We start from the raw sequence: 23,605 nt of genomic DNA on the forward strand, positions 1-23,605 counted from the left end.
TAGACGTGGCCTGCCTTTGCTCTGGGAGGGACCCCGGGTACTATCTTGATGAAGGGACAGGCCAAGTGCCCCTCCTTGTCCTCGGTTTACCTCTGGCCAGAGTGGGTCTCAAAGGCTCACACTTAGGAATTAGCTGACTCTATTACTCACCACAGTGAGCACATATTAAGCGCTTACTGTGTGCCAGACTCAGTGGTAAGCACCTCAGTAAAAAAATGATCTTATTTAATATCTTTCCACTCACCTTAGAGTGTAATTATTGTTATTATTATCCATTTTGCAGATGGGAAAACTGAGGTTCAGAAAGGCTACTCATCGAATCACATAACCAAGACAGAGTTGAGATTTGAACCTCATACTACTTACTCCAAAATTCTTGCTCTTTAATGACCTCTTGATGCCAGAGTTGAGATTAGTGATGTACAAAGCCATTCTGTTGCAGGGGAACCTCTCTGTCGAATGTCCTGTGATTGTTTTTAACATGAAGAGACTGGCTGTTTCCCTCCCTGTCCTGCAGAGGGACCATCCTCTGGCCAGTTGTAGCTACAACTGCCAGGTGCCCAGGCGCAGCCAAGAAGGGAAGAAAACACCCAGACCCTGAGGGAGGGTCCTTCATGGAGACGCGCCCCAATTGCAGGAGAAGTGGAATCTTTTATTGAAAGTATAATGTACGCAGCATGTTGTCAGCCTGGGGTCCGCGAGACCTCGGCGCCCAAGGTGACTTCCCTCCCCCCATGGGGGCTGACCATAGGTAGGTAGATGGGATTGTTTGCCAACGGGGTAGTGGCTGGATCCTTTCTGGGGTGGGGGCAAGTGGGAAGAGGGTTGAAGGGCTGGGGAGGGACCTGTTGTGGTGGCTGAAGGTCGTTGAGGCGGGGAGATAGTGTCCAGGCCAAGCCTCCCGGGAGCTGGTTCTGGCTTCTTCCAGCTGGAGCAGCGTCTCGGCCTCTGTCCCTCATGTGCTCAGCACCAGAAGGTCCTTGGAAGGCAGAACAGAGAGCCCGGTGAGTGGGTGGGTTGGCTCTGGCTACACCTTGGCTAGACACTCACCTGTCTTTGGATCAGAGCATCACATTTCTGGGAAGCATAACTGAACAGCAATGAGGGGTCACGTGGCCTGAGGATCTCCTGGCCCCATAATGATCCTGCCCTGGAAAGAGGACCTTGGGCAAGACACTTCCTTCCCTACCACTTGTCTCCTTCTTCCCAAAGTAAGAGAAGTGAGCCTGAGCCCCTCCCCACAGTCTTCCAAAATCCAGTTTTCTTAATTAAAAAGATCTTCAACAAATTAAATAATAAAAGTAAGGAATTATAGCCTATAGAACAAAATAAATATTCACAAGTCAATAATGACATAAATAAATAATTGAAAGAATAAACAAATAAATGGAGAAGGGACAGCTCTTCCTTATAGTAGAATTCCAACTAATAAATGAAAAAGAAATTACAGAAATAAAATATCACCATTAGGCTAACAGCACAGTAATAACTGTCTCAGGCAAAACCATTAATGGGTGCCAAAAACCCCAAGAAACAGGATATTTGCGTAGTCTCAAAGCAGCACCCCACACGATACTCATTAGTTACAAAGGGAAAAACAGTAATTTTACAGTGAGGAAAGCTGGCAGGAACCACCTTAATCAACTGGCTGAAGTGCCCACCTCCAGGAATAAGTCAGATACTGAGGAGGGCACAGCATCACTTCTGTGGCTCTTGCCAAAAATACACAGTCTCGATCCAGTCATGGGAAAACATCAGTCAAACACAAATTGAGGCACATTGCACAAAACAGGCCAGACTCATCAGAAACGTGAAGGTCATGAAACAAAAGGAAGAGGTGAGGAAGTGTCCCAGATTGGAGGGTTCTAAAGAGATGTGAGGACAAAACGCAAGATGGGTCCTGGGCTGAATCCTGCACCAGACCGAAGGATAATAGTCTGTGGAAACTGCAGACTGAAATCTGTAGATTAGTTGACAGTTTTGCATCAGTGTTAATTTCCTGGTTTGGGGTCATTGTAAGATGCTAACATGAGGGGGAAGCTGGGGAAAAAACTCTCTGCACCATTTTTGCAACTTTTCTGTAAGTCTAAAGTGATTTCAAAATAAACAACTTAAAATAAAGGGCTACATCCATATAATTCACAGAGGGCCTACAAGACCACGCAAGGGGCTGAGGTTTTCTTTAAACTCTTCAAACCCAACACCCATTTTACATTTCAATACAGGCATTTGTCTTACCTCCTTCATTATTCTGGAATAAAATTCATAGGTTATATGACCTGCTTATACAGATATTTTAAAGTCAGTATAATCCCCTTACAGAAATATAAGGGAGAAATAAAACATAGGTCATTTATAATATTTTGATATGCAAATACTTTAGGAAGGTAAAATTCATCTCCAATTTCAAAGAGGCCCTGGGGGAGAGGGCTGCAAGACAGCCCCATCGAGGGCCACTGGTTTGAGCTGTCTCATGTTATTGCCTCTCCCAGGCTGGGTGACCTTGAGCAGGTGGCTCACCCTCGCTGATACTCAGGCCCTTCGCCTACTGTGTGAGGGCAGTTGGCAGCCAGGGCTGTGGGGGGGCTAAACCCATGTAAAACAGTGCGTGGAGCACTGAACATGCTCAGTAAATAGAAGTGATGATGATGATGATAAATTTGTGCCAATTCTGTGCGTGTTTACTAACCCCTTTGTGTAAATGAATTATAACACTTAATAATAAAATGCTGTATCTCATTTAATTTCTCACCACGAACTATACAAGGTATTATTGTTCCCCATTTTCAGATGAGGAAACTGAGGCTCTGAGCAATGCTGAGGTCCCACAGGAGCTCAAGAGATGGAACCGGGACAGGCACCCCTGGGGACCGTCCCAGAGCCTGCATCTGACCCCTGCCCTGACACTGCCCATCCAGGGTCACTGTACACCCCCCTTGACTGCTCCCCTAACGTGGTGTGGGGTGGTCCCTGGGCTAGGGTCCAAGCCTAGCATGAGTGTGAACACGTGGGTGCCCCCCACACTGCTGATGGCAGCGCAAATGGGCACAGCCATTTGGAAAGGAAATTGCTGATCTGACGCAAAGGCCCTTCACTCGCTCCTGGGGATATGTTCCAAGGAACTAAATCCTGAATCCAGAAATAGTTTTGTGTACCTAGATGTTCACTGCAGCGCCCTTCATTCTAATGATGATACGGATAATGGTGGATGCTTCCAGAATGCTTACTATGTGCCAAGGGCTATGCGAGGAGCTTTGCACAGTCTCATTTTATCCTAAAAGCAGCCCTCGGGGCAGGTACTATGATTAGTCCCTTTTTATAGAGGAGAAAACTGAGGCTCAGAGAAGTTAAGTAGTTTGCTCAGGGTCACCCAGCTGGAAATTGGCTGAGTCAGGATTTGAACCCAGGCCACTGGGCTCCAAGCCCTCGTTCTTTAACCCCAATGCTCTACTGACTCCCTGAGCAAAGCCATGTTTAAAAATAAAACTCCAGAAAGACTGGAATGAAAAGCAGCCAAATGTTCTAAGGGGCAATTTCTGGGTGACACACACATGTATAGGAGGATACACATGTGTTTGGTTAATCTTTTCTATATTTTCCAAATGTCAGATACTGAGCACAGGTGGTTTTTATAGTGGAAACAAGAGCCCCTGCATTTGAACTTCAAGGCACCTGTCATGGTTCTAATTAGTCAATTACTTCAGGAATATTTGCCCCAAGGTCCGTCTCCCCACTGGGCTGGGAGAGCTTTGCAAGGGCTAAGACTGTACTTGTTCAAAGCTGTATCCCCAGCCCCGTGCACAGTGTCTGGCAGACAGTAGGTGCTCAGTAAAAGTTTTTCCAATGAACTATATCCCACTCCCACTTTGGGCAAGCCCTTTGTCGCTCTGAGCCTCAGTTTTCCCATCTGTGAGATGGGAGCAATGATGTCTGCGGTGAGGACTAAATGAGATTGTGCATGAGAGTTTCCTTTAAAGATTCGTAGCAGCTTTGCCCCTTGGTCCCGCAGCCCCATACTCTGAAGGAAGAGGCCTCTGTTCCCTCCCTTTCCCTCCCCTTCTCTTCCTCTTCCCAATTTCTGGCCTGACAGTTTGCAGTGGCCAAAGTTAACGAGCAAAGGGCAGGGAGGGAAGCAGAACAGAGCTCAGTCTCCCCTTTTACCTCCAAAACGTCGACATCTGCGTTGCTGAAGTCAATGTTGAGAATTTTGGGGAGAGGGACGCCAGAACCCAGCACAGCTGTGAAACAAATAGACAAAAATTGGTCAGGCATGGTCAGTGGCGTTAGTCTCCCTAGAAGCCACCAGTATTTGCAAGAAGACTGGCAATTTCTTTTATGCCTCTCGGCCTTTGTCCTTGCAGTTCATCATGCCTGGAGCACGCTCCCTCACCCTGGCCTCCCTCGTGAGTTCTGAGCCTTCCCAAGACTCTGTTCAGATGTCACCTCTCTGCGAGGCTCCCTGGACCACAGGCCAAGCAACTCTGGGCTCCTGCCACACCCCACCCACCCCTGAACTCTACTAGATAAATCACAAAATATTAATTCTCTGTTTCTGTGCCTGTCGCCCCTACCGCATTGCAAGATCCTTGCAGGCAAGGACTGTGTCCCCAGTATCACCCAGCCCTTGGCCAGGACAGAGGAGGGGACCAGTGTTTGCAGAGTGAAGGAATGGAAGGATGCACGCGGAACCCCAGCAGATGGCTGCCATGGGGTGTGCAGCTTGCTCTCAGATTGTCAGAGCCTAAGCAGACCTGCTAAGTAATGTTCTAGAAAGAAAGCAGGAGGAAAGAGAGGAAAGGCAGAAGGGGGTGGGGAGGAAAGGGTGAGTGGATTAAGTGAAGCTAAACAGACTCCTGGCTCAGCAGGACTTTTCAGAGAGCTGAGCACATTGTGAATCTAGCCCACAGGAATATAGTAAGCACTTCCCAAACTTGCTTGGCCAGGGAACCCTTTTCTCAGGGCATTTTGTGGGACTATGTTGTATGGAATCTACTTTGGGAATCATGGATCTAGTCTAATCTGTCATTTGCAGATGGTGAATTGCATTTCAGTGAGATTAAAGGACTTGCCCCCAAGTTCACACCACCCCTCAGTGACCGAGTCTCCATCTCTCGCCTCCCAGGCCGGGCCAGCCCAGCTCTGACGGCAGCCCCCATCCTCTCTCACTGGGGAACCGGCACTTTCCCGGTCCTTGAGACTCAGCCTCCTCTGGCGATGGGTCCCTTTGCCATCAAGATTGCTCCAAAAGAACCCCAGCTGGTTCAGCTGCCGACATCAGCTGGGACATGCCAGCCCTCCCCGTCGTCCTCTCTTCCAGTGAGCAAGGGTGGGACAGAATAGCAAGGGAGGCTCCAGCTGGGCTTCCCAAACACAATGGGTCCCCAGCTGCTCGAGCAGCTGCGCCAGGCCCCCCCGTGACCCCCACGGTTCCACAAGCAGCCTTCCGGATCACATTCCTGAGATGCCACTGAGAATCAAGCATGCTCAGTCTGTTCTATTTATGAAGTTGGGCAAGAAAACCTAACTGGATGTGGCTGTGAGGGGGGCGGGTGCTGGGTTAGGAGGGTGGGAGTGTTGGTAAGGGCAACTTTGGCTTCATCTGCACTGATTGAACTTTTTTCCAGAAGTTATTCATGTGTAGTAGTCAGAAAATATCTTCACCATATTGACTGGGCGTGGTGGCTCACGCCTGTAATCCTAGCACTCTGGGAGGCCGAGGCAGGAGGATCGCTCAAGGTCAGGAGTTTGAGACCAGCCTGAGCAAGAGCAAGACCCTCGTCTCTACTAAAAATAGAAAGAAATGATTTGGACAGCTAAAAATATATATAGAAAAAAAAAAAGCCAGACATAGTGGCGCATGTCTATAGTCCCAGCTACTCGGGAGGCTGAGGCAGGAGGATCGCTTAAGCCCAGGAGTTTGAGGTTGCTGTGAGCTAGGCTGACGCCACGGCACTCTAGCCTGGGCAAAAGAGTGAGACTCTGTCTCAAAAAAAAAAAAAAAATCTTCACCATATTAAAAAAATGGAGAAAAAAGAGTTGGGAAGGAAATATATTAATATGTAGATGTTGAGATTAATTGCCTCTGGGAGGTGAAATTTTTAAAAACTTGTCTGTACTTTCCAAAATTTGCACACATAAAATTTTCATATATAATTAGACTTTTCATAGATAATCAGAAAAACAAAACAATTATTCAAACAAGAAAGAAGAAAATAAGAAAGCTGATGGGGGCAACTTTTGCATTCGGAGTCGTAAATAAGCTTCCAGTGGAGCTCTCAGAAATACTTGGAGCTGGTACCGCTGTGCGTCCAGCACACCCAACACACCGGCAGACCCCAGTCCCCAAACCACGTGCCCGGGGAGAGGTGCGGGCACCGTACTCACCGTTCATCGCGGGCATAAATGCCAGGTCGAAAATCTTCCCGACCAGCACCTCCATGAGGCCGACCTGCGGGGGAAGAATGAAGGCTGAGCCCAGCCGGGGGAGGGGTTCGCTCAGCTCCGAAGGGCCCCAGGGCCCAAGATGAAGATGCAGAGCTGCTCTGGGAGAGTCTCGGGGTTCCAGTAATCAGAGCGCCTGGGATCCCAGAACCACTCAGCTGACAGCCCCCGGGTGCCCCTCGCCCACCTGCCCATTGCACAAATGGGGAGGCTGAGGCCCCCAGCGGGCAAGCGCTGGTCCAAGGCCCCTGTGAGGCAGGGACTGAGGGAGGCCTCGTTCCTCCCCGGCAAGCACAGAGCACAGGGTGCAGGGTGGCCTGCCCTGATGGCACGATGGTGTCACGGAAGGCCCTTGGGCCCCATCGCCAACACTCCAGAATCCCGTGCCAGCTCAGCCTCCGTGGAGCTTCCTTCACTTTCCAACTCTGAAAGTGCGGGGAACAACCCTTACCTCACAGGGTGGCTATAAAACCAACTATAAGCTCCTACATGTAAAACACCTGCCGTTCGGACCCACACGGCGGCGGGGGCACCGCGCTCACTTCCCAGCGCTGCCTCGGGCGAGCCACTTAACCTCTCCGGGCTTCGCCTCCTTATTTGGAAAATGGAGTTAATCACAGTGCCCACATCACGGGAACATCGTGTGGATTAAACGAGAAAAGTTTATTAAAAGAGAAAAAAGCTTCATTTAGTGCCTAATGCACATCTCTGCGGCCCCACAGATATTCACAATTTCACACTAAGTGTCAGCCCCTTTCTCCACTCGGAGCCTGGAGATTTCAATTCTAACCCCAACTCTGCCCTAACCAGCTGTGAAGACTGGGGCATTTTCTCCCTATAAAATGAACCTGGTGATAACCAACTTCACAGGCTGCAGTTTTTTTGGGGTTAGAAAAGCAAAAAAAAAAAAACAAAAACAAGCAATTCAATGAATGGGTTTGACTTTCTCTGCAGATGCAGAAATCTCGCCCAAGCTCATCCCAGTAAGCAAGCATCTGTTTAGTTGTTAATTCATTTTTAAAGAATTATAAAAAGAGGAGTATTTCTGAAGCCTTAGGTGGGGTGGGGGACCCAAGAAAAAACACAGAGATGAAACAGGGCCGAATCCTAGAATGCGAGCATCTCAGACTTGTGGTCCTTAGAAAAGCAGAGTTCTAGAATGGGAGGTTGGAAATGAATCCAAACCTGTTTTACAGACAAGGAAACTGAGGCTCAGAGTAGGCTGGTACTGCTCAAGGTCACACAGGAGTCAGTGGGCTCCTGGCTCCAGGGGGAAGGGGCCCCACAGGACACCGCTGCCCCCCGGTCTCCTCACCCTGCAGTGGAGAGATTTGGGCCCAGGGGACCCGCGGCGCAGCCAGTTCAAATGAGGCCGCACCACAGGCAGAGTGGGAGATGCTGTCTCTACTCTGCCCCTCGCTTGCTTTGCCGGCCTCAGTTTCTCCATCTGTCCCTCTGCAAAGTGAGGCCTGGCTGCACTGATGCCAGCCTTTGGGACTCCCAGCCTCCCCAGGCCCAGCCAGCCCCCCGGGATTGCCGTGCCCGGGACACCTTTCCTGGGCTCACTCCCGGAAGACCTGGCCCTGGGGCCTGAGCGGGGGACTCACATCAAAGTTGCCCACGTTGGAGGTTCTGAGGTTGAGGTTCGTCCTGCGGGTGAAGAGAAGAGCCCATCAGAAGCGGCGATGGCCTGAGAATCATATGGCACTTGCTTTGCAACAGCCTGTCGGAGGCCAGTCCCCCAACACCCTCGCAGACTCCCGATCCGGGCGGGCGTGATAGGAACGAGCCTGGTTTTCACGCATGAGCACTAACTGTCCACCAGACACGATGCTACGAGCCTTCTCTGCCATGTGGGTAAGGCTCACATCCACTGGCTGTGTGACCTTAGCCAAAGGACCTCACCTCTCTAGGGCTCAGTTTCCTCATCTGCACGGTGGGTGGCTGCTGGGACTAAATGAGGCATTCGTGTGCAGCGCGCAGAACCTGGCTCGCTGCATGGCCCGTGCCACGCGTGCGTGAGTGACTGCCACCGCCGTGTGATCCCTGCAGCAATCCAGTGGAGGGGGACCCTGAGGCTCCGGGGTCGCTCACCGTGGCCACTGCCCTAGCACAGGCGAGCCCAGGCCTCACGCCCTGACCCCGACTCCTGGCTGCTGTGCGGTTCTGAGAAGGGAGGCCTGAGGCCTGGGTTCAAGGTCTCGCCGGGCACTGTGAAGGCCTCAGTCTCGCTGCACCTGAGTCTCACCTGCAGCTGACAGCCCTCCCTGAGAGAGGCCAGACCACGCTCGCCCACGGTGGGAAACCATGCGGGAATGTCCATAAGGATCAGCTCGGTGTCCAGCAGGAGGGACACAAAGGAGCCTTCTCGGCCAAGACGCGGCTCCACTCGGGCGGGACAAGCTTTCCCCAGCTCTTCTCGCGGCTGGCCCTGCTCCCCATCCAGGCCTCGGGTGGAACATCACCCCTGGGGACCTCCTGGGTGGCTCTGATCTGTAGCGTATTATGAGTAACTCCCATTGTTGGGATTAATAAACACTGGTTGTAAAAGAATAACTTACGATGCCCTAGGCACATGCTAAAAATTTTACATGTGATCTCATTTAATCTTGGAACGGAACAATAATAGTACTTATTTCCGTATACTGATGTCAAGAATTAAATGAAGACACGTCTTGGACGTCACTCAATGCCTGGCACATAGAAAGCATCTGATAAACAGTAGTTATTATTTTTACGAATCCTATGAAGCAAGGACTATAATCTCCATTTTCGGATGAGAAAACTGAGGCTCAGAGGTGAAGTCACTTGGCCAAGTCCGCATAGACATTCAGTGGACACAGCATTGCTTGTCTCCAAAGCTCATGGGTGTAGACATTCAACATGGCAGGTCACGCAGACCTGGGCTGGCCCACAGCCCCTGTGTGGCCCTGAGTGAGTAAGTCCACTGCTCTACGCCCTAGTTTTCATTTCCTTAAAAAGGTAAGTTAATAGCCCTGACTTCCACGGGGACCACTGGGAGGGAGAAACAAGATAACGTGAAGTAGCCAGAGCAAAGCCTGGTGCACCAGCGTCACCAGTGCTGCTCTTATTACTGCCTGGTCTGTGACCGTGGTCTTGGCAGTCACGGGCCATTTTCGCCTTTGCAGCCCCTTGGGTGTACCCAGCCCTGACAGCCACACAGGAAACCTCTGATCCCTCCCTCACGGCTGCCCTGGGACCCGAGGCAGCAGAGCCCCTTACTTGTCCAGCTTGGCATCAATCATGAGCTTGTCGGCTTCCACGGAAAACGAGGCCAGGAGTTCCGTGTCCTGGAGGGAAAGGGGGAGAAGAAGGAGACGTCACTGCCGTCACGTGCTGGCGTCGCTTGCTGAGGGCTCACTGTGTGCTAAGCGTCATTAAGCCCGAGCATAATAGAGGGCAGAAAAGGCCCAGACTCTCCAGGTAAAAGACTTGTAGGAAAATCCCTCTTTGCTCCCCTGCCACCCACCCAAAATAAATAAGTGAAAAAAAAGATCCCAACAAATTAAGGTGGTGTTACGAGGGAGAAGGCCCGGGGACTCGGGATGCATGCGACAGGGACCTAGTCTGGCGTGGGCATCGTCCTGAGAAGAGGTGTTGGACTGAGGGTGTGCAGGATCTGGCCAGATAAAAAAGAAGGTGGGGAAGTAATCCAGACAGCAAGGAGGGAATGTGCAAAGGCCCTGAGGCAGGAAAGAGGTTGGCATTATGGGGATGGAGGGGGGGCCAGAGGGCAAGGAGGGGAGAGGGCTGACGAGGCTGGAGTGGTCGGGCCAGACCAGGCAGAGCTGGGGGTGGGAGTCAGGACAGTGTCCCTGGGTTGGTGGGGGTTGTGGCAGCGTTCTGAGCTGGCTCAAACAAATGTTTGGGCTTTTGATGGAAAATATGCTCATAGTAGAGGCTGATCAGTAGACAGCAGACAGCGGTTCCCACTCCTGGGTGAGAATCAACACTTTCAGTCTCTTATCTGACAATGCCCAAAACTGGGTGTGGTGGCCCGTGCCTGTAGTCCCAGCTACTCAGGAGGCTGAGGCAGGAGGATCACTTGAGCCCAGGAGTTTGAGGTTGCTGTGGGCTAGGCTGACGCCACAGCACTCTAGCCCAGGCAACAGAGCAAGACTCTGTCTCAAAAATAATAATAATAATAATGATGTCAGGTTAAGGCTACAAGCAAAGTAAAGCAAGGGAGAGAAAGGAGGAGAGAGAGATGGGAGGGGAGGGGTGGGGAGGGGACATTTTAGACAGGTGATCTGGAAAAGTCTCTCTGAGAAGGTGACATTTGAGCAGAAACCTGAAGGAAGGGAGTGAGCCATGCAGCTCTCTGGGGGAGGAGCGTTCCAGGCAGAGGGAACAGCATGCGCAAAGGTCCTGAGGTTGGACCATGTTTGATATACAGGAGGATCATCGAGGGGCTGAAAAGTGACCAGAGAATGATATTGAAGGACTTCGTTAGGAGACTGGCTTTTATTTCAGGATTGGAGGAAAGCAGGAGAGTAACATGATCTGCCTTTTAAGAGGACAGGATTCCTTTCTGTGAAATAATGTGGGAATTGTTGTATTTGTATCTGTGCCCCATTAGGTACCAGGGACAAGAGAGCAGGTACCGTCTGTCTTGTTCCCCCTCCCCCCGCACCCAGCAGAAAGCGTAGGCATGGTAGGTGCTCGGTAAGTGTTGCTGAAAGAATGGCCAAGGCCACCTGTGGGAATAATAATGGCCAACACTCTGGAGCCTTTATGGTGCATCAGGTACTGCTCTGAGCATCTTCTCAGTGCCCTGCGGCCATGCCCTTGTGCTAGAGGAGAAAATCGGGCCCAGAGATGGGGAGTGACTTGCCCAAGGTCACACAGCTAGAAGCAGTAAAGGCTGGATTTGAACCAGATCCTCCGGCCCCAAAGCTGGCCTACCGTCGTGATGGTGGGGACTGTGGGGCCTTGAAGGGTCTGCGGGCTCCAGGAGACCACAGGGCTCTGTCTGCAAGGGGCCACCCGCACCTCCGGACACTCACCACGTCAATGACGCAGATGGTGGTCTCGACGTCGTTGGGCTGGGACACCATGACCTCGGCGGTGGCAAACACCTTCACCAGCGCCTTGTCCTTCTGCAGCATCACGGACGGTGGGTTGGGCACCTGGATCCTGATGGTGAGCGGGCGGGACTCGGGGTACTGCTGGAACACCTGTGGGTGGGCACCAGGCCAGGTGGGCGGGGCCCTCGGCAGTGCGGGGTGCCCAGGGGGTCTCACGCTAGGTACCTTCAGATCCAACATTGCTTGAGGTCTACAAACCACAGGCAAAGCCACCCACCCCCCGTGGGATGTGGGCAAGGAGCTGCCCTCTCCAATCCTCTCACACAGGGTTATTGTGTGATAATGCCAGCAAAATTCAATGCCTGACACGCGGAACGGCTCAAAACTTGGTACTGAGCAAAACGGGGTCTCCTGGGGGTGCTGGGCCAGGTGCTAAATGGACGTTTCTTAATTTCATTCAATCATCACAAAACTCCAAGGGGTATTTTTTCTCCATGTTACAGATGAGAAAACTGAGGCTCAGGGGGAAATGCCAGGCAAACTGTTCAAGGCCAGGTCTGTCTCACTCACAGCCCGGGCCCTTTGCTCCCCTCCCCCTGCCTCTGGACACCCTTTCTGGGGTGGAAACTCCCCGGGGAGGTCCCCGAGGGGGGCACATCCGCCCCACCTGCCTGCATTTGCTGGAGATTTGCTGCAGACTCGTTCCCTGAAAGCTAATTTACTAAATGACAATTCACAAAATAACCAGTTTGCTCTATTTACTAAATAACCAACTTACCCAAAAAAATATACTTTAAAGAATATTCTTCTTAAATATGTTAAATGTGCATAAATATATGGGTAAACCCACAAAGTTGCTTTTAAAAGGAATAGAAAGAAGTCACCTCTCCTGGTGACTCCACCCCAGCCTGGGTCTCCAGCATTCGTCCCTCTGTGTCTAGCCTGAATCCCCCCTGCTGCAGACCCAGCGCCACTAAGGCCTGAGTCCCTCTTCCACCCCAGCTCTGCCACTGCCCCCTTGTGTGACCTCTCTGAGCCTCTGTTTCCTCATCTGCAAAATGGGATGCTTGTCACCTCTAGTCCCATGGATGGGGGCGATGATTAGAACCACATGAAATAGTGGATTCTTAAAAAACATTTCGTAAGCTGTAAAGTGCAGTACACATAGGAAGTGGTGCAATAAATAAAAGGTCCAGTCTACTGAGGGGTCTTGCTGCAGCTGCCTCTGTTATTATGTTAGATAACCACATGAGGGCGCTAGTGACCACGTGTTGAGTTTGGTCTCCACCCACTAGATCCTTTGAATTCCACTGAGACCTAGAGGGGGATCAGGCAGAAAGGAGATGAAACATGTCCAAAACAGCTGTGGATGACAGCCACTTTCACACCGGTACGACGCTTACTAGGTACAGAGCTCTCTGCTGCCAGCTGCAAGGTAACGTACGGGCCAGAACCAGAGATGGGACCAGCCCTGGGATGAGAAAGGCCTTTGTCCCAACTGTATATGGCCACTAATAGGACAAGAGCACATTTGCTCTTAAAAAAAATTTTGTAACTATCAACAATAAATGATAATAGTTAACATTTGTCAAATGCCTGCTCTCACTGCTACTCGGTGAGGTGAGATTGTTACCCATTTTCCAGATGAGAAAACTAAGGCTCAGTGAGATGAATCCTTTGTCCGATGCATGGTGCTGAACCATGTCTGTCTGCTTCAAAGAGCTGCTCTTCCCCTTCAGCCTACCCCGCACCCGAGTGTGCCTGGCCCCTGGTGGCGTCTTTACTCATTATCTCCTTCACCCTCCTTGAATAACCTGAGCATGGGATAGGTGTTTGCATTGTCTTTTGACCAACGAGGAAACTGAGGCTCAGAGATGTTAAGACTCTTGCCCAAAGTCACACAGCGAGGGCGTAGCCAGGCCAGGATGAGACCTGCACAGGCCAGTGCACTGCTAGAACTCAGGGTCTTCCCCCTCAAACCTCTGTGCCCCCACCACGGGGGTCTGGCCTCCTTGTCCCGTCACTGCATTCACAAGTGGGGGGGTGGGGGGGTGGGGGGGTGAGGGAACCCCGCCCTAGTGCTCAGTGTCTTCCAACCCGGTTCCTAGAACAGCTAGACGGAGAGTGAGGCTGAAGACAGGGAACCCACTCGCCTTACGTACCTTGGGAATCAGGGCTCCCAGTGTGGCCGTGGTGAGCGGAGGAAGCTCTTCAAACTGGGGGACAAGAAGGGCTGTGTGAGTCCCGGGGGCTGCCGAGACAGGAGTGGCTAACACAGCGGTTACACTCCTGCCTGCTCTGAGACACCCAGCGGGGCATCTTCTCTCCCTTAAGGACCCCTTGGGAGGCTCTGCCTGTCCATTAGGTCACCATGGAGACTTAGGTAGCTGGCTTGTGGTTAAATGTCCTGGGCCAGCCGCTTAAGCTCACCTAGGCAAAGTGGAGCAGGCAGGCCCTGGATCTTTCTCTAAAAATGTATTTCTTTATTAAAACAAGGTGAGCATGCTAAGTCCATTTGCATAACCTGTTGTCCACTAAATTCATGACTCCTACCCTCTTCCTGAACTGCCTGTACTATTATTGACTTAGTGTCTTCTTTAAATTCACTTACTGTTTAAGACCTCAAATACTAAAAAGTGGAAAACCAGGACCACTTAATAGAAAGATATGACAACCGTGAAACCAAATGCAATAAAAATGAAACAGCGGCCGGGCGCGGTGGCTCACGCCTGTAATCCTAGCACTCTGGGAGGCCGAGGCGGGTGGATGACTCAAGGTCAGGAGTTCGAGACCAGCCTGAGCAAGAGCGAGACCCCGTCTCTACTAAAAATAGAAAGAAATTATCTGGCAAAAATTATTTTTTAAATACATAAAAAAAAAAAAAAAATGAAACAGCGCCATTACATTGTGCATGGGTACCATGGCCTGTGGCAGGCTTTGGGCCTGAGCTCTGCTCTCTCTTAGTCAAAGAGAGGACACTTAAAGGTACAGGAGAGGAAGTGAAGACTTTCCTGTTAATGGAATCAAAGATTGACACAATTTGTGGTTTCGTGGGGAACACCTTGTTCTTAGGAGATACCCGGTGCAAAATGGAGCAAAATGGAGCAAAATGGCATGTCTCAAAATCCTCAAATTGTTCAACAACAGAGAATGGCTAGACGGGTGGGTGGGTGGTAGGAGGGTGGATGGATAGATATATATGATGCAAATGTGGCAAAATACTAACTTGTAAATCTAAGTGAAGGATCTATGGGCGTTAATTGTACTATTTTGCAACTTTTCTGAAGGCTTGAAATTTTTCAAAACAAAAAGTTTGGAGAGAACGACTCTGGAGCCTTCCAAAGGGTGTCATTTTCTTCTAATGTATCTTTTAGTTACTTATCTATCAATGTTCATCAAATGAAGAGATTCTCAACATTTATAGAGGAAAATCTATGTGAATATATGTTATGCTCTTTAAAAAGGATTAAAATAAGATTAAATAGGATTGTATAGGGAGCATCTTTCTCATCATGTGACTTGATGTCATTTAATGCCGTGTCTGTGGACCCCCTGAAATCCTCCCCGGCACCACGCTTTGGCAGATACTGACATAATTGATGTCCTCCTGTGAGTCGGAGATGAGTCGAGGGGTGGACTGTCTATAGTTCTCAGTTTACAGCAAATTCCCGAGAGCCTGGGGACTCTGAAGGGTCCATGGGCAGCTCTGTACCTCCCAGCCCACCTCACGCCCTGGGCGGGGCCAGACTCACCATGCCGTCGGTGATGTCAATGTCCAGCGCCCTTTGCTTCTGCAGAACAGTCAGCACTGAGCCCAGGAAGTTGGCAGAAATGGCCAGCTGGGAGTTGGTGTTGTCACCCATGGGGGGCAACTCTGGCATCTTCGGCCTGGGAGACGTAGCTGGCCGCCCCAGGGGATAGTCAACAAGGCCTCCTCCAGCCTCCCCAACCAGGGTCTGGGGGGAAGAGAGCAAAGGGGTCCTGGGGAGGGGCGTAGGGAGACAATGGGGATAGGGAGGCTGAAGGCTGGAGTGAGGCCTGCATCTGCCTCCAGGAAGCCCTCCTTGGTTAAACCCACTGGGTCTGAGTGGCTCTTTCATTTATGGCCCCCAACTCGTCTTCAGTTGGTGATGGAATGGAACCTCTTGCAGTTCCTGCTTTATGGTCCCTTGTAATTATAGCCACGATAGGTCACAGATTCTCTCCGACCCCAGCCCTGCCGTAATGAATTAGCATGTTTATGCATCTGCAAAATGCACGTTGGCATATCTACTCTCTAAAGACCGCAGTCCTCTCCGTGGCCTCAGGGGACCCTGTCGGCCTCATCTCAAGCCTCTCTAGCCCTCGGCTTCCCTCTGCAGGACAGCCACCGGGGCCTTGCCAGTCCCCCCACCTCCTCCCCACCCACCATGGGCTCTTCCCACAGGCTGTTCCCTCCTCACACTCCTCTCGTGTCAGCTCCAGTGCCACCTCCTTTAGGAAGCCCGCCTTGGCTCCACGCATAGAGCATATCCCCCTGCTTCAGACTCTGAGAGCCTCGGGTCCTTTATCACAGCGCTCATGATTTATAACTGCATATTTGCTTGAGTGATTCTTTATGGCCTGTCCCCTCCAAAAGATTATAATCTCCATCAGGGCAGAGACTTTGTCTTGTTTGCCACTGTCCCTCCTGTACCAAGCCCAGAGCCTGGCACTCAGCAGGTAACCAACAAATCTCTCTCGAATGGGTGTACGTTTCTGAGTATTCCAGGCATGCATCTACCTGTGTGCATAGGTGAACATGCATGCACGGGGCGTGGGTGTGCACGTGCGCTTCTGTGCCTGACGGAGCAAGTGAGGAGACGGCCATGTCCGTGCGCCCAGGGGAAGCAGGGATGTATCTGCCCCACGCACAGTCAGGGCCAGATTCAGAGCGGGGCTGAAGCAGCCAGCTCGGACTAGTTCTCAAGACCTGATTCCGTGCATCTCTTCCCAGCTCTGTGTTCAGCGACGTCATGGTAGTCACTTGAAATTGCCCGTGGTGGAAGTACAATATTTATACCATGGAAATCAGCAAATGCTATAAATCAGGACTTTCATTTTTTTAAATCATGGAGAGCCGGTTGTTAAATGCTCACTGGAACCTCACTAGTGCCAGATACATTCCTCCGGCAAACCCAAGCCCACAGCGGCAGCCCTAGTAGCTAGAAGCTCCATTGCCTGCGTTCAGACCCCAGGTCCACATTTATTAGCTGTGTGACCTTGGGCAAGTGCTTTAACCTTTCTGTGCCTCGTTTTCCTCAGTGAGAGTGCCTCCCTCATATGGCTGCTGTGAGGATAGGCTGAGTTAATCCGCATAAAGCACCTGGAATGTGCCTAGCACACAGCAAGCGCTGGGGCATTGTGGGCTCTGATTATGTTTTCTGACGCGGCTGCTAGAAGGTCTTCACCTAACCAGAAAGCGGTTCCTTTCCAACACTGCTTCCCAGGCACGCAGCAGAAGCCCCGAGGAGCCCTCACTGGCACCCGCCTTTGGGGAGGAGGCCCCTGCCCTTGCCCCGAAGCCCAGGCACTCACGTTGAGGTCCAGCTCCAGGAATTCCCCGGTCACAAGCGGGAGGCTGGAGAAGGTGTATTGGACACTTCCCAATATGCCCAGAGGAATCAGAGCTGCAGGCAAATGTGGGGGTCAGAGGGAGGTCCCCCTCCCCCACCCAGACACCTTCCCTCCTTGGACCCTGTGCCCGGGGGTATGGGGGCGGGGCCTAGGTTCCAGCTCCAGACACCACAGAGAGAAAACATTCTGCCTCTTCCTTGCTGTGTGACCTCAGGCAAGTCACTGCACCACTCTGAGCCTCAGTTTTCTCCTCTGTAAAATGGGTTTACTATAACCTCTGGGACAATATTGGGGGGGGGAGCACAGTGATATCCTGGATGTTGATGCACTTTGTAAACTGTGAAGCGCTGTGCACCAGGGAAGAAATTTAGGGTTCCACAATGTGGTGCTTTGTTGAATTTGGCATTTCTTTGACTGTATGCAATGAACAGCCCCACCTCCTGGGCTCTTCCTTCCTCATCTCTGGCCATGAGAGTAAGAGTCTTACCTGTCCGGGAAAGCCATTCTCAAACCACGTGGAGTCCCAGAGGAATGGGAACTCCACCAGAGAGGACTGTCCTGCACAGCTGTAGGAGCTACGCACTGCACAATCTGAGGGGCTGCCATTACACCGTACATGAAAGGAGGTCCCTGGAATCGTGCAGTGCACAAACTGCACGACCCTGTGGAGCAGCTTTGCTTTCAGGAATGTACACTCGGAAACCCAGCACCAGAGGTGGAGTCGAAGCCTGATTCTGAGAACCTGTTCAGTCTCTATGGTGTCTCCTGCCATTTGCTCTCCAGTCCCTCTGTGTGCTGGCACCAAACCCTTCATTTTAGAGATGAGGACACTGGGAAGAGTCCTTCCAAGTGCACACAGCTGCCAGGGCAGAGCCAGGCTCAAACCCAGCTTCCTGGCCCCCTGTGAACAACCTCCAGGACTTTGGGGGATGTTTGGGGGCGAGAGAAAAGGCCAGGGGGCACCTCTCTCATGGCATTAGCCATACCACCCTTCGAGGGCCCAAGGGCAGGTCTGTCGCCCCCGCACTGGGCCTCCTCCGGGACATGGCAGCGTCCCCAGTGCCCTTCCTGGGGCTGGGCCAGAGCAGGCACTGGCAGCTGTCGCAAAGGGGGAAGGACTTACAGTCCACGAGACCCAGCTGGTCATTGACAAGACCCAGCACCACGTCCACGATGGGGCAGAGCTGCAGGGGAGAAACGGCACACGGTTTTGGTGACGTTGCAGGCAGCTGGGGGAGGGGTGCACTGTAGCAATAACGATTGCTGATGTTGCTGGCCGCTCGCTCCGTGCCGGGCACTGTCCCCACCACAGCCCGTAATTCCCATTTACAGATGGGAAAAGCGAGATGCAGAGAGGTGACGTGATCTGTCCCACAGCGAGGAAGCGCCCAAGCTGGGATTCAAACCCAGAACTGTGCGGCTCTCAAACTCCCCTCACCATCCCTGCACGAATCCGTCCCTTCACGTTTTCAGGGTCCTTCCCAGGCCCCCAAGAACATGCCCCAGCCCCTGGCTCCCTCCGTCCGTCTAGGCCACCCGCACACCCCCAGGGATGGAGGCTGGACTGGGGCGCTGGGTCTGGGGAAAGCCTTCTCCCTGCTCCCCATCCCGGGACAGCTTCTTACCACGTCAGGGAGGACGTTGGCCAGGACTCGGTTCACTAGGTTGTCCACGAGGTTGGGCAGAAGCCTAAGGAGACAGGAGCGGGGTGAAGCCGAGACCCCAGGCATGGAGCAGTCCCTGGATGTGCCAGGCCAGGGCCAGAGGTGGGAGCGTAGGTGGCTCCGCGTGAGTCCTCACTGCTCCTGCAGCGTCACTGCTGTGCCCGGCCCCGTGCCAGAGACAGCCCACCCCAGCGTCCCCAAGGCACCCCCTGCCGGCTGGCACTCACCCTCGCAGCAGCCTGACTTTGATGCCCCCCAGGAGGGTGTCGCATCGCTCGATGACCAGCCGAGGGTAACCCGTGCGGTCCATGGTCAGCCGGACCTTGGCTGTGATGTTCACTTCCACCGCGATGTCCAGGAAGCCAATAAGACTGGAGGAGGCCGAGGGGCCGGGGAGGCCGTGAGTCTCCCCCAGCCACCAGGAGCTCGCCCTTGCCCAGGCCTGCCCACTCCTCCCACGTCCTTGCTGTTCCTGCCATCTGTGCTGCCCCATGCTCGTCTCTAGGGGTCCCCAACCAGGAGTCATCCCCGATCCCTCAAGTCGTCTGTGAACAAATCTCCCCATCAGCCTATGCGCACTTCCAGGCTGGGAGCAGGGCTCAGTATACATTCTGGTTTCCAAGGTGACCGCCCGATCACCTAGCTTGGTAGACAGGACCTCAATCTATGGGGACAAACTGCTGCAAAGTCCACCCTCTGAGGTCCTGTAAGAAGCACCTACTACGTGGCAGGCCCCATTCAGGGAGGCATTTTGCTTGTTGTCCCTCACTACGGCCACAGCCACCTGGAAAAGGAGGTGGTCTTATTATCCCAGGGCCATCGAAGACATTAAGGTTCGGTGACATTAGGGGACTGGCCCAAAGTCACGCAGCTTTTAAGAGAGTCAGGATTTGAACCCAGGCTGTCACCCGACTCCAGCCTCCCAGCTCTTCACCACCACGCTAAGCTGCCTTCACTGCTGACAGGTGACCTTGAGTCCAAGCGTGTGAGCCACGTGTTGGCAACACGTTAGGTCTTCCTACAGATACAGAGACTAGGACACAGGGTGGTGGGGACCCCTCCAGGGCCAGGGGCGCGCACACACCTCTTCCCATTGATGGCCACGCGGGTGTACAAGCTCAGGTAGACGCCCACGCCGGGCAGGAGCCGCACGGACACCCGAGGGAGGGTCAGCTCCACAATGCGCAGCCTGCCCGGGGCGGAGAGCAGTGAGAAGGCGGCCGTCCCACTGCCACCCGCTCGCCCGGGGGCGCCCTCCCCCACACCTTCCTGCTCTGCTTCTGACTCTAAAGAGACCTGAGGTTCGTGGACAGAACTTGGGAAACACAGAGAAGTTGAAGGCAAGAAATGCCACCACCTGTAACCCACTGTTTGCATTTCCATGTTTCCTTCAAAGCTTTTTTGCGTGTCCAGATGCCATTCCCTCTACTTGTCCCTGCTCCTCTCTGCCTGGCTCCCTCCTGTACATTCTTCAGATTTCAGCTCAAAGTCCTCTTCCTCCAGGAAGCCTCCCTGACCTCCCCAGATAGGTGACCTCTCCTGTAATACGTACATATTCGCATTTCCCCTTGAACTTCTCACTACTGTTACATTTGATTACTCTCTTTTTCAGCAATGCCCATGTCCCCCATCGTCCTGCGAGCTCCCAAAGGACAGGGGGCGTCTTTCCTTGGCTAAGCACTGGGTCATGTCCCAGTGTCAACACACTGTCCTGCACATGGTAGGAACTCTAAATATTTGTTGAATTCCATATTGACTATGAGGAAGAGGCTAGGCATAGTTGAAATTATAATGTGTATGTACAATTTAAATCCTTGGGCTTTTTCCACTTAAACTATAGATATGGCCATTCTGCTGATGAGGAAACTGAGACTCAAAGAGATTAGAAGCATGGCCAAAAGTCACACACGAATATGAAAGGTGGAGCCGGGTCTCCACTGCAGAACTGCTTCATGCCAGGGGCCCCCAACCATGTAACTTGGGACTCCGAAGACGCCCAGTCCTAAGGCCAAGCCCTGGGGCGTGCAGGGTGCTGAAGACCTTCCCTGTCCCAAGCCAGCTTCTGGGAGTGACCACCCTGTTTGCAGGTTCCTTGGGGGCTTGACGGGGAGCCCAGCCCCTCCTTACCCCGTGATGCCTTGCACGGTGCTGAGGATGCCGCCCTCGCCGAGCACGCCCAGGACACCCCCTCCTCCAAGAAGTCCTCCATCACCGAGGAGACCACCTCCACCGAGCAGGCCACCTTGGCCCGCCAGGATGCCGTCGGCGGCCAGCATGCCTCCAGTGCCCAGCAAGCCACCAGGGCCCAGCGCCCCTGTGGCTACCCCAGGCGGGATTTCTCCGGGCCGCAGCTCTCGCCGGTGAAGCCGGCCCACAGTCGCCGCACCCTCGGCTGACCTGTATCGCCCGTGGCCCCTGTGGCCGCCGTATGCGTTCTTGGCATCGCGATAGTCGCCCTTTTCCCTGATGCTTCCATCGGACTCAAGGATCTCGCCGTATCGGTATTTGCCCCCCAGCTGGGCGGTGTTGTCGCTGGTCTCAACGTGACCATACTTGTAATTACCGCCAAGCTGTTTGCCGTTGGTATATTTGGGGGGTGGCTCACGGACATGGAAGTCATTGTAGGGAACGCCACCAACACCTCGGGGGAATTCAACGCTTCTGTAGTCATCGTAATGGTGTCGGCCACCACCCAGGAGACCACCACCACCCAAAAGACCCCCGCCACTGCCACCCAAAAGCCCCCCACCACTGCCGCCACCACCACCCAGGAGCCCCCCACCACTGCCACCACCACCACCCAATAAGCCTCCACCCAACAGGTCACTGCCACCCCCGCCACCCCCACCACCAAGCAGGCCCCCCAGGAGACCACCTCCCCCACCACCTCCACTCCCACTTCCACCAAGCAGACCCCCCAGGAGAGGCCCACCACCGTCACCACCGGCTTTACCCACGGGCACCTCTCTCAGGGCCGAGCGGAGAGCATCGCTTTGCTGCAGGGTGCCCGAAATGGCTGCAGAGAGGCAGAGGTGTCAGCCCGGGTCCCTCCCGTTCTGCCACCTCCAGCCCCAGGTGCCACCTCCGAGCGTTGCTCAGCTCTCTGGGCCTCACTTCTCCCGCAGGAAAGCGCGGAGGTGGGATGGGGAGACTTCTCCTGGCGAGCTGTCTGTCTGCCGGGGTTTGCTCGTCTCGCCGTAGCTGGACTTTGACATCATTCAGCCGCACTGTCACGGGTTTTCTGCATCACCCTCCCGCCAAAGGGCGCTACACTTCACAGCTTTAAAAAATCTACTTCCTCGTGCATTATCTCCCCTGATTCCTAGGAAATAATCCAAGGCCAGAATAATCATCCCCATTTGATGGGTAGAGAAATCAAGGCCCGTAAAGTACTCAGAGACCGCAGATAGGAAATAATCTCATTTTTTATTCTTATGATAACTTTGGATGGGCATCGAAGTAGGGAGTGTGTCCTCATTTGCCAGAGGACAAAAGTGAGTTCCTAAGAATGGGAGGCAGGAATAATTATAGCACCCGCTTTTGAGGGCCTTCTACGTACCAGGAACCATGCTAAGTTTTCAAACGGTCGTTTCATTTAACTCTCATATCAATTCTCTGAGGTGAGGGGACCATAATTACACCCATTTTACAGGTAAGGAAACTGAGGCTCAGGGAACTCAAGTCACGGACTTAAGGTCATACAGTCAGGATTTGAACCCCAGGAAGGCTGACTCTAGCGCCCAAGTTCTTAATCACTGCCCTCAACTGCCTCAAGAGAATGAATATAAAGTCCCAGCATGGTGCCTGGCACATAGTAGGTGCACAGGAAATGGCAGCCAAGAGGAAAAGGGGACACTGAGGCCCAGGGAGAATAAGTCATCCAGCCATCTGATGTGGAATCTGCCAGTAGGAGGTGGATCCTTGGGTACCATGGAGTTGGCTGGCCCGCCCTGCCCTCCCCATGGCACCCACAGTCCCCTTCAGGACTGGACTCACCATTGCTCAGCACATCTTTGGTGACCCTGAGGACCGTGTTTGTCTCTTCACGGATGCCACACACAGCCGCCACGGACAGAGCAGCCACACACCACGCCGTCCACATGTTGGCGCTGCTTCCCTGCAGCGGGGGCAGCACATAGGTGGCCGTGGCTGGGCGCCACCGGCCCCCCTGCCCCCCGCCAGCAGACCCAGGGACAGGGGAGACCCACCAAGGTCACACAGTGGGGCAGGGGCCAGAATTCCTGATACCACCTTTTGAATTTTTCAAACTGAAATGAATCTGTTAACACAAAGCAGACCCATTAACCAAACTGTCCCAGAACACGGATGTCTGTTGATCGCCCAAGATGGGGTTTATAAATTGAGCCTCGGGGAGAGGGGTAATGAGGATTCCAACAAAAATACCAAATAGCTGGTAGCAGGCAGGCTCTGGGGAATCTCTCCAGCATCTACCCATCTATTCTCCCACCGGCCATCTAGTCATCTACTCATTCTCCCCTCCTATCCATCCATCCAGCCAGCCAGCCATTCATCTTCCCATCTATCTATCATCCCCCCATCATTCAAACAGTTAGCCAGCCAGCCAGCCATATATCCATCCATCTTTCCATCCATTCATCCACCCATCAACACATCCACCCATCCACCCATCAACACATCCATCCAGCCACCCCTCCACATACCCAGCCAGCCAGCAAACACCCTTCCCATCTCTTTGGAGAAATCAGTTCCATACCATGTGGTTAGGATTAAGGGCTCTGGATCAGAGCTGTCTGGGTTCTAACCCTTAGGAAAGAGACTTTGCCTTTTTGAACCTCTGCTTCTTAATCACAAACATGTCATGTAGTACATAATAGA

General features: G+C 52.8%; 1 protein-coding gene across 1 annotated transcript; it reads right to left on the minus strand.

Annotated features, from left to right (window-relative positions):
- Window positions 1-671: 671 nt before the first annotated feature.
- On the minus strand, window positions 672-22,850 carry LOC138400797 (BPI fold-containing family B member 4). Its single transcript, XM_069495879.1, has 16 exons — window positions 22,745-22,850; window positions 21,702-21,764; window positions 20,876-21,389; window positions 19,833-19,937; window positions 18,976-19,119; window positions 18,710-18,773; window positions 18,208-18,268; window positions 17,046-17,137; window positions 15,242-15,445; window positions 13,652-13,705; window positions 11,469-11,639; window positions 9,685-9,752; window positions 8,049-8,091; window positions 6,385-6,448; window positions 4,162-4,238; window positions 672-979 (listed from the first exon to the last, which is right to left on the minus strand). Exons 1-16 carry the CDS (start codon window positions 22,848-22,850, stop codon window positions 956-958), a joined length of 1,854 nt encoding a protein of 617 aa, XP_069351980.1. The 3' UTR covers window positions 672-955.
- Window positions 22,851-23,605: the final 755 nt, after the last annotated feature.

This window comes from Eulemur rufifrons, chromosome 20 (assembly GCF_041146395.1).
Source record: "Eulemur rufifrons isolate Redbay chromosome 20, OSU_ERuf_1, whole genome shotgun sequence".
Lineage (NCBI taxonomy): Eukaryota > Metazoa > Chordata > Mammalia > Primates > Lemuridae > Eulemur > Eulemur rufifrons.

What these genes read in the sequence shown, in the direction of transcription:
- LOC138400797 (XM_069495879.1), bottom strand. Translation starts at nt 22,850, where the DNA reads ATGTGGACGGCGTGGTGTGTGGCTGCTCTGTCCGTGGCGGCTGTGTGT. An exon ending in ACCGTGCAAGGCATCACGGG is followed by an intron (nt 19,938 to 20,875) that starts GTAAGGAGGGGC and finishes CGCCCCGGGCAG; the next exon opens with GCTGCGCATTGTGGAGCTGA. An exon ending in CAGATGTCGACGTTTTGGAG is followed by an intron (nt 980 to 4,161) that starts GTAAAAGGGGAG and finishes CTGCCTTCCAAG; the next exon opens with GACCTTCTGGTGCTGAGCAC.